The following is a 16,113-nucleotide window of genomic DNA, read 5'->3' as shown; positions in this document are numbered from 1 at the left end:
CTTCATGCCTCCATTTGGGGTTTTCTTGGCAAAGATGCTGGAATGATTTGTCATTTCCTTCTCCAGCTCATTTTATAGATGAGGAAACTGAGGCAAATAGGGTTAAGTGACTTCCCCAGAACCACACAATCAGTGATATCTGACACTGGGTCTGAACTCATGAGAATGAGTCTTCCTGATTTCAGACTCCGTGTTCTAACCACTGCACAAGCTAGTGGCCAAATGAAATGAAAGGAGAAAGTTTCAAGAAGTAGTTGGTCAAAAAAGTGAGGCCTAAGAAAAGTTGTCTGGTTCACATTGATCTTGAACTCACACCTTGGCTTTCTTAGTACCATTCACTAAGTTCTGATAAATTTGGGATACTCACCACAATTTGAAACATATCTGAATTCGAATAGCAACTAAGGACAGAGAAAAAAGGATTAAGTTCTACAGTTCAGAAGAAAAAATATACTGAAATAAATCTTTATCCTATTGAAGAAGATTCAGTGAATAGTCGAAAGATTAGTTAGTCAAAAAAAAAAAAAAAGAGGTGAGAAGAAACCAGGAGACAAGATAATCTATAGATGGGGTCATTTGTCCCTAAACAATGAGATTTGGTGATACAGAAAGATCTCATCTATCTAAAACTCAGCTGCTCAACAACTGTGTCTATCTAGAATTTTTTAGTCCAATACAAGCATCAAAATTGTCCAAGCTACCAAATATAGATATTACAAAGTATACATATACAAAAGATTTGTATTCATATTTTATTCTTAGAAAAATTTCTTATACGCTTATTTAGATTTTTTAATTCTTATTTTGCACACAATCCTGACAGACTCAACTATCTGATGTTCAAGCCCACAGCAAATGAGAAAAAGACAATTAGGAGAGAGTCTGCTACAAGATGGCATGCTGGCAGCTATAAGAGATGATAGTTAAGAGCCTGACATCAAGAAAGGATGCAGGAAAACTATAAAAGCAGATACAAGCTCTCAGAAAGAACTTTTTCTGAGTCTCAATCAGGGAACATCTAATGTAGAATACAAATAGGAAATGAAAACATCATTGTCTTATTGTGCAGTACACAAGTTAATGTTCATGATGATGTCTTCAAAGCAAAGTTAAATGACATTCAGTATTTATTGTTTTAGGAATAAGGGGAGGGCACAATGCATTTTAGAAAAATGTTCATCCCATAAGATCAATGTTTTTAAAGTCAATATTTATAGATCAAACTCTCATTTATCTGGAATAATTCATAATCATATAACAACAAAAATTATGTTTCAAGGTAGAATATAGATTTGTCTTCATACTTACTGTCCAAAGGTTCCTCTATTTCCTTATAAATTTGTCTTAAAGACCCATCTTTCATCACTTTCTCAGTAAACATATCAAATGGGACCAGTTCTCGGATGGTCTTCTTATCATCTTCAGAGGTGGCAAGCCATCTATCACAAGCAAATGTCACAGTCTCTGATCCCTAGAGCAAAGAGGAAGGAAAAATAAATTCAACTTTCAACCTATCTCCACCCCACTTGCCCACACTCCTGCCCACACTTTATTTTTTGTTACTACTTATGGAAGTGCTCATTGCTCTACCTCCTTCCCTCCTTATGTTCTAACACTTGAAATGGCTCAGCTTCCTGATAAAGTTTCCCTGATCAGGGAGCTGAGTCATTTGTGTTTAGGTATAGGAAGAGACTAGTGACATCATGAGTGTGATGTGTTGACTTATATGTGAATTGGATTTGAGTGAGACAAGAGCTGCACAAAGTGATCAACCTTGCTTTCTCTTCCAGAGACATGAGAATCCAGTGGCAAGACATAGATCAAGATGACCCAGGATGCAATGGGTGACCTTTAAGAAAGTGATGCTTTAGGGGAATCGTCATCAATGAATAGAGAATGGATGTATCACTATATTATGAGGCTCTTAAATATACTATGATATCCTGGGTGTCCATTTAATACATTGCCAATTTGTAACCAGGAGGCAGTTGAAAAAATAGGTATATTTAGATCTCATGAACTTATGTGGTTGCGTAAATACATGTGTGTATGCATTTGGCTATGTATCTTTATTGATATATGAGTGTGTTTATTTTGAGTGTGGATATCAGTATACAGTGTGGAGTGGGATGTGGAGAGACAGATGACTAGACCCATCTCCTCCCCTTTACTGACAAACAATTTTACAAAATTGTGCACACCCCAGGTCTCCACTTCCCCATTATCTGCTCCACTTAAGGGCTTGGTGCCTGGTTTCTGCTCCCCATCATTCTGCTGGAACTGGGATGTCCAAGGCTAGTGATACCCTTCCAATAACTAAATCCAAGGGTCTTTTTCCCAGCTCTCCTTTTCATTCTTCTATGCTATAATTGATACTTCTGTCTATACCCTATTACTCTATATCTTCTTTAATTAAAGAGATATCAGCTTCCTGTGTCTTATTCCTCCCTTCCTCCCTCCCTCCCTCCTTCCCTTCTTTCCTTCCCTCCCTCCCTCCTTCCTTCTTCCCTCCTTCCTTTCTTCCCTCCTTTCTTCCTTCCCTCCCTCCCTCCCTCCTTTCTTCCTTTCCTCCCTCCCTCCCTCCTTCCTTCCTTCCCTCCCTCCCTCCCTCCTTCCTTCCTTCCTTCTTTTCCTCCCTCCCTCCTTCCTTCCTTCCTTCCTTTCCTCCCTCCCTCCTTCCTTCCTTCCTTTTTTCCTTCCTTCCTTCCTTTTTTCCTTCCTTCCTTCTTTCCTTCCTTCCTTCCTTCCTTCTTACTTTCCTTTCTTCCTACCTACCTTCCTTCCTTTCTTCCCAGAGATAATCAAGATTAAATGTCATGACCACAGTCACATAGCTACTAAGACTCAGGTCCTCCTGAGTCTAGTTTCTGTGCCCTATTCACTGCACCATCTAGCTGCCTTCCTTTTCTATTTTCCTCAAATTCCTTCCTTCCTCTCTGTACCCACTGATGCCAATTTCTTGGTCTATTACAACAGCCTATTGGCATTCCAATTTCAGAAGGGTCTTCTTCATACACGGGTCTGCTCATGTCACTCATTTAATCAAAAATCTTAAGTTGTACTCAACTGCCTGCCAACTAAAGTTCAAATTCCTTTGTATGACATTTAAGACCTTTCACAACCTGGTGCCACACTCCCTTTATGGCATTTTGCCATATTGTTCCTTTTTGTGCACTCTATATCCTAGTTTCACTGGCCTGTTTTCTGGTCCTGAGATATGTTCTGCGCTTTTCTGACTTTGTTTTCACTGTTTTCTATGGCTATAATATCCTCCTTTCCTATCTTTGATAGTTGAATTTTTATCTATCATTTATTGTTTTTTATACATCTGTGATTTCATCAGTGCAAGGAGCTCCTAATGAGGGAATTTCCTTTACAAATGCTGATGATTACCTTCTCTGCCACTTATAAACTAAGAAAGTTGCTTGACACATTGAGAAATTAAATGATTTCCCCAGGATTATGGCCAGTGTGTTTCGAAGTAAGATTTGAATACAGCTCTTCCTGTCCGAGTTCTATTACACCATGCTGCATCATCCATGTTTTAAAATCCAATTCAGATACATTCTTTTCCATAAAGCCTTACATGATCACTCTGTCAATGTCAACTTTTTTTTTTAGTTTAATACAGCACTTTGTTTTGAACTTCCTAATTTTAATCAGCAATATCATGTTTAGCTCTCTGTGTTTGCACCATTCTCCATTATATTAAACTTGAAGATTGTATATTACCTGAAATTTGCATCTTTCCTGTATCTAACACAATATTCTGACCATCATGTCTTTAATAAATGTGTTTTGAATATATAAATCAAATTAATAAATGACTCTTTGCCCCTTAGAGTAGGGTTTTTGTTTAGTTTTGGTTTTGAGACATTTAGTACAAAATCTAGCCCTGAATCTGAGTGGAAAATGCAATTTTCATAATCTGCTTTGCAAACTCTAACTTATCAAAACAATGAAGGCTTCCAGGTAGTTGCAAGAAATCCTAGGGAAGGAACATACATCTTTATCTGGCAGGAGTCTTCGGATATCCACATGATCACAGTGCCACCCGGCATTCATGCCTGCATTGTCATGTCCAATACGAATTTTTTCAATAACTTCTCCCACATCCTCCATCTGAAGAGAAGACAAAAAATACAGGACACTAGCTTAGTATTTAAAAAAAAAAAAAGCAAAACATTTAATGAATAAATCAGGGAAAGAGCAATAAAAATGTTATCCCCAGAAAATCCTATTTCTCCCTTACCCTCTGGCCATGGCAGTGAGAATTGACTTTAAGTCATTCTTTGACTCACAAGAGAATGGAAAGCTTCCCCAACAGCTTTGGGAAAAGATTGCAGATAAGGGAAGGAGGCAAGGCCTTTCTACATCTGAGACACTTTTCATTATCCAATTGTATCTCTTATGGCTCTTTCTCTGCCAGAGTTGGTATATTAACACATCAACCATCTTATCAGTGGGACTGGCCTTTTGATACAATTGCTCCCATTAAGAGGAAAACTGAAGGTAAGAAGAAGAGAGAAAAATACCCAAAGACTGAGAAGTGGACAATGTGGCTGGACTCCCCCAATTTCCCCTGCCCCAGGCAGGATTAAGTTGAAGAAAAAGAACCAGAACAGGGAGTTCTATATAATGCTGTTGCCAAGTCAATGTATGAAAAGATTCTGGATTTTTGTTGGATTTGGTTTTGTTTTGAGAGTGTGAGAGAGAGACGGAGGGAAGAAAAGAGAGAGAAGAGGCGGTAGGGAAGGGAGGAAGCTAGGGGGAGACGGAGACAGAGATAGAGACAGAGACAGAGAGACAAAGAATGTAACATAAAAAAGCATTGCACTTGAATTGAGAAAGACTTAGATTTAGAAATTAGTTCTGATGCTTTCTACTATGTGACCATGAACAAAGCACAACCTCTCTGAGTCTCATTTTCTTCATCTATAAAAAAGAAGAAAATAATACATATAGTGTTATATGTATCTCAGGATTATATGGATCAAATGAGATAACATAAAGATTTTTAAATCAATATATAAAGTATCTTATAATACATAATAAGTCCATGCCTAATATATTTTCTTTCTTCTTTTTTTGTTTTCTTATTAGCTACCCTTCCTTTTGAAACATCCCTCCTAGATCAAGAATCTCTAGGAAAATATTGAAAAAAATGTGAAAAAAAGGTAAAGAAATCTAGCAGTATTTGACTTTGAACTACACTAAACAGCAATAATCATCAAAAATAATTGGTAAATTTTTTAAAAAGGTAAAGAAGAAATTAGGTACATGAGATACAGGAGCAAACAAACACAGACATGTAATAACTACAAGGTTAAAAACTTGTAATTTGCTAAAAATTGCTGGGAAAATAGAAAAGAAATTGGGCAGAATTTTATTTCTGACCAACATCTCACATTGTATATCACAATAAACTCCCAATGACTATATGGCTTAGATATAAAAGATCACATCATGAGCAAATTAGAGGAACAGGAAACTGGAGGAAATACTTTTCATAATTATGGTTAGGCAAAGATTTATTGACCAAACAAGGGATAAAGAAAGTTACAGGAGATAAAAAAGACAATTTAGAATACATGAAGTTGAAGATATTTTGGACAAACAAAATTAACACAGCTAAAACCAGAAGGGAAACAGTTAACTGAAAAAAATCTCAGCAGCAAGTTTCTCTGATAAAGACATGATATCCAAATTATATATAGAAAGACTTTGAACAAGAACAATTGTCAAATAGATAAATGATAAAACAATATGAACAAATAGGTCTCAGAAGAAGAAAATTATACTATCAAAAATTTAAATCACTGCATTTCTACTTCATGTTTTTAATATTAGCAAAAAAATGAAAATAAAGAAAAATGATAATTATTGCTGGGGCTGTGGAAGAACAAGAACAGAGAACAATTTACTATTTATGGGGCTGTGAATAGGTCCAACCATTCTAGAAAGAAATTTGGAATTATATGCAAAAAGTATTAAACTATATATAAGTTTTGACATATACTTCAAAGAAATCAAAGTTAGAAAGAACCAATATGTACAAAATTTTCATAACAATACTTTTTAGTATAGCAAAGAAATGATAATTAAGAGAAAGCTCATCAACTTAGGGCCAAACAAATTATTATAAGTATATAAATATAATGGAATATTATTTTGCCATAAAAAATTTAAAAAGAAACTCAGAGACACATGAGATTTGTATGTAATGTTACAGAGTGAAGTAGGCAGAACAGGGAAAACAATTTATACAACAACTATGAAATTTGCAAAGGAAATTAACTTTGAATGACTCTAATCAATGTAATAATCAATTACAGCTACAGGAGGTTGTTATGAAACATACTTTCCATCTATTACTAGAGAGGTGACTATCTAGCATGCAGAAGAAAGACAGATTTTCTGATATGATCAATACATAACTTTGTTGTTATTGCTCTGTTTATTTTTTTATATAAGGGAGAAAATGAGTCAGGGCAGAAAAGAAGAGGGTTAATGATAGTGATGCAAAAAAATTAAAGAAAATAAATTTAAAATGTCAATGTTTTTAAACTGCAGAAAAAACAGAATAAAGTTCAGAGGAAGACAAAATATAGGCTTTATTATGAGCTTAGAACTAAAGTATAGACTTTATTATGAGCTTTAAAATAAGTTTGGTTTTGAGATTCATGATTTTTATGAGATTCACTATCAGATTTATGGCTTCATATTCTCTCCCCACCTCCTCCCCATTCTTTGTTTGTGGTAATGGTCATATTTCTTGGTGTTCAAATAACAAAAATCATATAAACTCAAGGAATAGGAATTTACTACTTTGTTTCAATTTAACTAAAGAGGAAAGGATATATATACTGTTTGGTTGCCTCTTTTTAGGAAGAACATATGATAAAGATGTACTAGAATATGATGGCTGGGTTCACAAAGCCATGCCATGTAAGAATTGGATGAAGGAACTAAGCTGAGGAAGAGAAGATTTAGAGGACATAAGATAAATGTCTTCAAGTATTTTAAGGACTCTCATATAGAAGAAAAATTAGACTTGTTCATCTTGGCTCTACAGAACAGAATTAAGAGAAATAGATGAAATTTGCAGTGGCTGATTTTAGCCTGAGAGAAGGGGAAAGTTCTTAACAGTTAGAATGACCTAAAATTAGATGACTCAGGGATAGTGACTTCCAAATAATTGGAGGTTTTAAAGGAAAGCCTGGACAACTACTTGTTGAAGATCATAAAATCAGATAAAGAACCTCAGAATCTTTCTAGTCTAATCTGAACAAAAATGTCTACTATAACATGCCTGACAAGTATCTAGTCTTTCCTCAAAAACTTTCATGTTTAGAAGAATTGCACATGTTTAACCTATATTGGATCACTTGCTTTCTAGGGGAGAGGAATGGGGGGAAGAAAGAGTAAAAAATCATGCTGCATAAGAAAAATCAGATCAAAAAGGAAAAATATGAGAAAGAGAAAAACAAGCAAACCACAACAAAAAAGATGAAAATACTGTGTTGTGATAACACATTCAATCCCCATAGAATTCTTTCTGGATACAGATGGCTCTCTCCATCAGAAATCTATTAGAATTGGCCTGAATCACCTCATTATTAAAAAGAACCAAGTACATTAGAGTTGATCATCACAAGTCTTGTTGTTGCTGTGTACAATGTTCTCTTGGTTCTACTCAATTCATTTAGCATCAATTTATGTTAAGTTTCAAGCCTAACTAATTTTTTCTAAAATTCTCTTCAGATCCTTAATTTTTTATTTATTCTTCTATTAGATTTTTCTGGATGTGCAAAAGACATACTGTAATCAAAAAAAAAAAAATAAAAGACATACTGTAGTCCCTAATAATTGTTTACTGCCTAGTTCTCCCTGGGATAGACTAATTTTTCCTTTAATTATTAAAGTTATATAATTTTGGATTCATATATATTAAGTACTGATATTTCTTTTCTGTAATTTCTTTAAGCATTATCTATTTTCCCTTTTTATCTCTTTTAACTCTTCCCATTTTTACTGTTACTTTGTCTAAGAACATGATTGCCATCCCTCTTTTTTTATTTTACTGAGGTTTAATAGATTCTATTCCAATTACTCATTTATATTTTGAGTGAAATTTCATGCTTTTAATGTTTATTCAAACAACATATTGTTGGGTTTTTCTTTTTGCCCTATTCTGCCACCCTTCTCCATTATTGGTCAACTTATATCATTTATATTCAATTACATTGTCAGGTTTGATTTCTTCTCTATCATATTTCATTCATTTCTTTAATTACCTTATACAAGGTAAATGAAGGTGAGGAAAGAAAGAAACAGAAATCAACATCAATAATCTATAGCTATCACCCAAATTTCTCCTTCCAGAGTCATTTCTCAATCTGAGTTTCTGTGATTATTATTTTTCACATCTCCCTCACAACAGAGGGAGTCAGCATTGTGAGAAAAGAGTGCATTTTTAACATCCTAAATGGAGTAAAGGAAATGCTCTCTTACCTCAGTATCCCAAGAGAATGGGATGCTAAAGCAGGCAGAGAGAGGGAAATAGAAGAAGGAAAGATTCAGTGAGTTACAACAATTGATTCCTTCTACCTGAGGAATTTTCTTATATTTTTCAAATCCATCAATGAAACTGATCTCAGTCTCCCGTGCAGATATGCCATGTTCTTTCTGATTTTAAGCCTTTGCTTATGTCATTCACCAGATCTCCTGATCTCCTTCTCTTTCTCCTCCTCCTTATCTCTTTACACATACATATATTCATATATATGTACATTTATGTCACTAACTCTTTGTGGATTATTCCATACTCCTTGTTAATTTCTGTGCTATCTTGTTTATTCACTATTTCATTTATTGCTCCTGCCTGTTCCCTTGAGGGCAGAGATTATGTTTTCTGCATCCTGTATCATAGTGCTGAAGTGCTCAATAAATATTGCTTGTTTGATAACTTCAGAGCCTCAGAGCATCAAGACAATTCAATTCAATGAGCATTTGTTAAGATCTACTATGCATGTGGCAATTTAATGCAGTGAATAGAATTTTGGCTCTGAAGTCAAGAAGGCCTGAGTTCAAATATGACTTCAAACACTTAGTATCTGTATGATCCTGGATAGGACACTTAATCCTATTTGCTTCTGTTTCCTCATCTATAAAATGAACTGGAGAAGGAAATGACAAACCTCCCCAATATCTCTGCCAAGAAAATCCCCAAAAAAGGTCACAAAGAGTCAGACAAACTGAAAAAATGACTGAAATGTGCATCTGACACTATGGTAGACACTAAACACACAAAACCCAAAATTAAATCTCTGCCCTCAAAGAGCTTACATTCTATTGGGGGAAGCAACATGTGCACAGATAACTACAAATAAATATAAAGTGTTAGGGAGGACAACTAGAAAGAATAAGGAAAGTATCATGCAGAAAATATCACTTAAACTACATCTTTAAAGTTGTAGGGGGATCCCAAAGGAGGTAAAGAAAATAGACCATTTTAGACATGGAGGACAGCATGTGCAAAGGATAGGAAAAGGATATGGAATGTTATATGTATAGAACAAGGAGGCCATTAGAAGGATAATAAAGAGAAACAATATGAAATCAGTCAGGAAAGCCAGGTTGACACCAAATTATGAAGAATTTGAAGTGTCATGTCAAGAAGTCTGTATTTTATCCCCAAAACAATAGGAAGTTACTTATGCTTCTTGACTTGGAGAATAGCATTATCTGACCTGCCTTAGTAATATCAGTTTGGCAAATATGGATATTAAATTATATAGGGGAAAGATGAGAACTAGAAAGGCCAATTTGAAGGTTATTGAGATAGTCCAGATGAAACCTAACCCAGGGAAGCAGCCATGTAAGTGGAGAAAGAGATGAATGTGGGAGATCTTGCGGAAAGATAATTGACCAGCCATGACAACTGAGTGGATGTGAGAGATTAGAAAGAGGGCTTAAAATGCTCTCCCTCATTTCCCAATGCTCATCTACATTCTACCCACACTTATTCCATGACGCATTCCTGGACTGCTCCATCCCATATTGATCCCTGTTGCCTCTCAACTCCTATAGCACTTAATGAATGGTACAATTTCTGCAAGTCTCTGAATTTCAGGCTTTCAGAAACTGCCAGCAAGATGACCTAATCATGCTCATATGCATATCCTGAGTGCAGAGCCACTTAATGAATGAATGTTTTTTGATTGATTCATTCATCAAACACGAAGCCTTGGTAACCTTGGAAAAGAGCAATGGCTCTGAATGAATTCAAACATCATCTCATTGGTGGCAATCCCATCTTGGTCATCCTGCTGCAAACCTTACAAACATTAGGACTCAATAGGGAGTAAGAAGGGGTAGGGAAGGAAAAGTGCATAACAGTGAGAAAACTTAGGTACTAGGTAGAATCTAGAAAGAGTGTTGGATTTGAAATCAGAAGCTCGAATCCCAGCTCTGCTTCTTATCATCCATGTGATTTTAGGTAAGTCATTAACTTTTTAAGATTTCCATTTCCTTGTCTGTAAAATGTTGTTGTTATTGGATCATGTCTCCATAACCCCATTTAGAGTTTTCTTGGCAAAGATACTGGAGTGGTTTGTCACTTCTCCAGTTCATTTTACAAATAAAGAAACCAAAACCATCAATTAAATGACTCGTCCAGGATCAAATGGTTATAAGTACATAAGGCCAAATTTGAACTCAGGCCTTCCTAACTCCAGAGCTGACTATCTACTAGGCCATCTTAAATTGGGCAATAATAACTAATACTCTCCCTTTCCCAGAGAAGATAGTTGAATAAAATGATTCTGAGGTCCCTTCCAGTTCTAAGATCTATGACTTAATGTATTTTTTTTTAAACAAAATACCATCTTATGTATAGTATTTAGTCCCTGATTCATGGACTGCTCTTTGTATATCTTAATCCTATCTGCTATAAGAAATGGGAAGTCAGAACTTGAGTTATTTTGGTCATTATCTCTTTTTTTAAAAACAATCATTTATTTGTTTTATTTTTCCCATGGAATTTATTATTTTTTCTTTTTAAAAAATTATTTTATTTTAAAAATGGAATAGGAAAAAAGAAAAACAGAAAAGGTATACAAAATAAAACAAAAGAGAACATTGTTATGTGCCAGCAGAATATATATATATATATATATATATATTAGTAGAAGAAATTATATTCATGAGTGTCCATCTTCTTTTCCTTATTTCCTAAAAATTGTTCTTGGTTTTTATCTTATAGATCCATTAGTTGATCATTCAGCACTTAACAGCTTAAATTGTGAGCATTTCATGAGCATAAAATGCTTCTATGGCTGGTGGTGCAGTGAAGGCCGCATTCTAATCACTGGAATTCTCTATTAGCTGGCATTTTTGTAAGTACAATGCCAAAGCTATATCTCTAATAACCACCTTGAGTCACTGTTAAGTTGTTGAAGAGCTTTCTGAATCATCAAATAAATAAGCAATTATGTTAAGTTTAGATTTAGTGTAAAGAACATGGTGACATATTCTGATATACCTGATATATCACTAAAATTCTGTGATTCATGGCTCTTAGGCATGGAATCTCTATAATCAGAATTTTGAGCTAACCAGTAATCTGAATTATCCAAGAATATTGGCTAACAGAGAATTTACTATATTTCTCCCTTGTCCACTGGATGATTTTCTTTTAACCCAGTCTCATTTCTAGGAGGCTCCATTCCTTTGGACTTGTATTGATTTTTAACCCTGCGTGCCAAACATCCAAGTGAATGAGTCCTTGAAGACGAGAGGCAGCTAGTCAGATGCTTTATGTTCTATAATTTTTTCTGTTTCTATATTTTTTTAATTATCCTTTTCCCTTAGTTTACTAAATAAAAGTTTCTTTTGAAAAATCTCCACTTTTTCTCAGTGAACTGAGGGGGAAAGTGATTGTCCAGACAGATATAAAAACAAAGTGGTGGGGAAAATCCCTGGTGACTCAGTAGCAATTTCACGCTGTAGATAAATTTGGAATTCCCAGAGGATAAAGCTATAAGGAACCTTAGAGACCATCTAGTTCAGCTAAGGGACAGCTATTACTTAAAGCCTCTTATTTTTTACATGGAGAAAGTTAGGACACCTACAGAGGTGGGACGCCTCACTAAAGTCATGCAGCTAGATGGCAACAGAGCTAGGACTAGATGCCAAGGCTCCTAATTCCCAATCTAGTAGCCTTCTTCCATACCATTATTGGCCATGTGTCAAGAGGAAAAAGACAAGGAATAAATATTCTGAGAGCAGTCAGTGCTTGCCTAACCATGCCCAAGAGAAACAACATTTTCATTTGGGGCTCCTCAAAATTTACTGAGGCCCCAGTCTCTTCTGGGGCTTATATAAATTTGAAAGAAAAAAAAAAAAACATGACAACAGTATCCAACAGCGGAAATTATAGATGAGTATTAATGGAGCACTCAATTGAAGAAAGCCTTGGAAATCTGCCAAAGAATGAGTATTTCTTTTGGCCTGCTTATGGTGCCAGGCTTGGATGACTCAAAAGCAATCACCCTTGACTATACTTTTATTTTAAAAAAAAAAAAGAAGATGAAGAACTGATCAGAGAGTGCTGGATCTGGATGCCCTCTGTGGAGAATGGGGAATGAAGCCCTTGGCACAGAAGACTACACTGGAAAGCAGGAAAGCTTTCTGTGACTGTGCTTCTTTCCAGAAAAACAGTTGAAATTTTATCTTCTTCCATAATACTTTACTCAGAAACAAACACTAGTTGTCTTTTGCCACAGAATAAAGTCTAAATTTAGTTTAGGGCTCAAAGCCCACCATAATCTGAATTCATTCTACATCTTCAACTTTTTCTCCCAACTGCTTTCCTGAGAGAGCACCTCAATTTACTCCAGTCAGGTTCTTCATCATTCTTTGCTTATGCTATTCTCCCATCTAGAATGCCTTTGTCTTTCCTTGTTTCTTTTTGTCTATCCACCCAAAAGCTGGTTCAAATGACACATAATCTCTACAATGTCTTCCCTGACTGTCATGTCTGGGCTAGCTTTCTCATGGTCTGACCCAGTCTCAGTCTGATCCAGTCTCCTCCAGCAGTCTGACAGTCTGATAGTCTCAACCAGTCTCCCCTCAGTCTGACTTTGTCCTCAGTTTAAATACCTTATTATAATTACATCATTACAGCATACTGAATATGTGTGAACTAGAGAACCATTACATCACCATGCTAAGTACTAAGTGTATATGGAAACTAGAGAACCATCACCTCATCAATTCCACTCAGTTAACACCTTGTTTCAAGTATACTTCTCCAGAGTTTCTGCTCTCTACACCTGACCAACCTACCCTAACTCTTAATTGCTCTTCCTCCTCTGAATGTAAACCCTTTTATAGGCTACCTCACTCATCTGGCACTCACTGTAACTCATATTGCTATCTACTGGTTCATGTACGAACCATATCTTCCCAATAAGGCTGCTTTTCTTTGAATACTTCCCTACCCAAACAGAGTTGGCATTTAGTTGAGGCTCAACAAATATATTTTTGAATGAACTGAAAATAGGTTACCTGAATTGATAATGCAGCTTGACAGACCTTTCAAAAATGAAATAAAATGGTAAGGAAAAAACACAGAACCACAAAACCAAGTGTGTGAGGGTATTTCTATCACTGGGCAATTACCTGCTATCCTATCTGAGAGATGCAAGAGCCTCTAATACAGAAACTCCTGAACAAAATGCTCTGTATGATGGTTAAACTGGTCACTGAACCAGAGAGTGACTTAGCATCTGGAGACTAGCACAGAAGAGTTAAGAGTTAAATTAGAAACTCAGACCATTAGCAAACATTGACATCTTTGTTCTTGGTACAAGTTCATGATAACCACCTGTGCTGGGGAATTTTCTCAGAAATCCAGCCAAAGCCTATGAAAACAGCTATGAAATGAGTCAAATTTCCTCACTTCTCTTTCTCCTTTCATTCCTCATCTCTCATCAACCCAGTTGCAAGTTTCAGAGATCTCAAAGTGCTAACCAGGAAGCAAGGGAAGCAGATCCCTACCTGACTTCTCTACCAATTACCAGTCTAGAACTCTTAAGGAGCATGGCAAGAAGGAAGGAGGGAAGGAGGTAAATAAGGAAGGAGGGAAGGAAGGAAGGAAAGAAGGAAGGAAAGAAAAAGGGAAAGAGGGAAGGAAGGAAGGAAGGAAAGAAGAAGGGAAAGAGGGAAGGAAGGAAGGAAAGAAGGAAGAAGGGAAGGGAGGAGAGAAGGAAAGAGGGAAGGAGGGAAGGAAGGAAGGAAGGAAGGAAGGAGGAAGGAAGGAAGGAGGGAAGTGAGGGAAGGAAGGAAGGAGGGAAGAAAGGAAAAGGAGGAAAGAAAAGAAGAAGGAAGGAAGGAAGGAGGGAAGGAGGGAGGGAGGAAGGAAGGAAGGAAGGAAGGAAAGGGAGGAAAGGAAAGAAGGAGGGAAGAGAGGAAAGGGAGGAAAGGAAAGAAGGAGGGAAGGGAGGGAGGAGGGAAGGGAGGAAGGAAGGAAGGAAGGAAGGAGGGAAAAAGGGAAGGAAGACCCTCTTTCCTAATATAGAATTAGAACTGAGGTCTCCTGAACCTAGTGTAGTGTATTCCATTTTACTCTGCAGATATCCATACCTATTTATTTTTTCTTTTCTTCTGAGTCATACCCATATCCATAGCCCCACTCTACCTCCACAATGAAGCAGGAGACAGAATTTCTCTCAAAAAATGCCTTCTGCTCTCTTTTGCTGGTGCACAGGTACTTCTGTTGGGTGCAGATGCCGTCACAGCCATAGATCACAATGAAGATGCTGGCATCAGTACCGGCAGCAAAGACATCACTGGTGTAGATGGTTATCTCATAGGGAATATCTAGAGGGTAGAGATCAGAAAGCTCAAATGAAAAGGTAGGTAGCCCGAGGGTGAAAGACTAGAAAGGGATTAAAAAATGAAGAATCATGTTAGATTTGGGCCTGGGAAAATGTATGTAAAATAGGTGGAGCTTGTGTTTAGTTGTCCTTCCTATCCCAGTCCCTTTGGGGAGCTTTTGTGTCTTGCCATTCGGGAACTGGGAGCTAGATGGTATAGTGGATAGAGCATCAGTCCGGAATCAGAAAGATCTAAGTTCAAAACCTCAGATACTAGCTGGGAGACTCTTGGCAAGTCATTCAACCCTGTTTTCCTCAGTTTTCTTTTCTGTAAAATGAACTGACGAAGGAAATGGCAAACCAGTGTCTTTGCCAAAAAAAAACACAAATGGGGTCATGAAGAGTCAGACATGACTGAAAAACAAACTACTTCATTTAGCCTGACTTGTGCTATCAGTTTGTTTTTGTTATGTTTGGTTCCCATTTCACTTTTCCTGCCCAATATCTTGTCTTCTCTCCGTGTCTTTCAAGATGACAAATAGGGGATAAATGATCCATGGCAGTGTGCTAATGGGAGAAGTTCTTATGTCTCAGATCAGAGGATCATGGCTTTATAATTAGATGGGCCCCAGAGGCCATCTAGATAGCCCCTCATTTTATAAATAAAACCTCCCCAAGGACAAGCGATTGCTCAAGTTCACATAGACTCCAAGCGTCAGCGCTGGGATTTGAAGCCAGGTCTTCCGATACTCAAGTCAGGATTCTTTCCATTACACTTGTAATTAGCACAGTGCCTAGCACAGAATAGGTGTTTAATAAATGTTGATTGATTGATTCACTTGCCCAGGAAGAGAACAGCAAAGCTGAGAGCAAAACTAGGGTCCTCTGACTCAGTCTAGCATCTTCCAGGCAGACATTTTCCTGAATTGTTTTTCTTAACTTCTGCTTATTTGTCTTTACCACCAATTTTCAAAATAAACACACAAACATGCATATATATATACATATATATGTATGTATACATATATATACACACTTGCAAACACATATACACACATTATGTATATATAAATATATATGCAAATATACACACAATGTATCCATACACACATATACAATATATGTATATACAATACACATACATATATGAACCCATACTCAGGTACATATATTAACATGCACACATACATACACAGCATACATATATATACACATATATGCAACATACATA

At 36.4% G+C, this 16,113-nt stretch overlaps 1 protein-coding gene across 2 annotated transcripts in view; it reads right to left on the bottom strand.

Moving 5' to 3' along the window:
- Positions 1-16,113, bottom strand: part of LOXHD1 (lipoxygenase homology PLAT domains 1) — a 271,094-nt gene that overhangs the window by 82,879 nt on the left and 172,102 nt on the right. The window contains exons 26-28 of one of the 2 annotated variants that reach the window (XM_051969666.1): positions 14,705-14,886; positions 4,006-4,122; positions 1,309-1,471 (exon numbers count right to left, since the gene is read on the bottom strand). In XM_051969666.1, coding sequence (XP_051825626.1) covers positions 1,309-1,471; positions 4,006-4,122; positions 14,705-14,886 — 462 coding nt within the window. Of the gene's footprint in view, positions 1-1,308; positions 1,472-4,005; positions 4,123-14,649; positions 14,887-16,113 lie in introns of those variants that run through there. The other variant, XM_051969665.1, reaches the window with a different exon arrangement.

Source organism: Antechinus flavipes, chromosome 1 (assembly GCF_016432865.1).
Source record: "Antechinus flavipes isolate AdamAnt ecotype Samford, QLD, Australia chromosome 1, AdamAnt_v2, whole genome shotgun sequence".
Lineage (NCBI taxonomy): Eukaryota > Metazoa > Chordata > Mammalia > Dasyuromorphia > Dasyuridae > Antechinus > Antechinus flavipes.
Note: the sequence above shows the minus strand (reverse complement) of the source record. Positions and strands in the feature narration are given on the sequence as shown.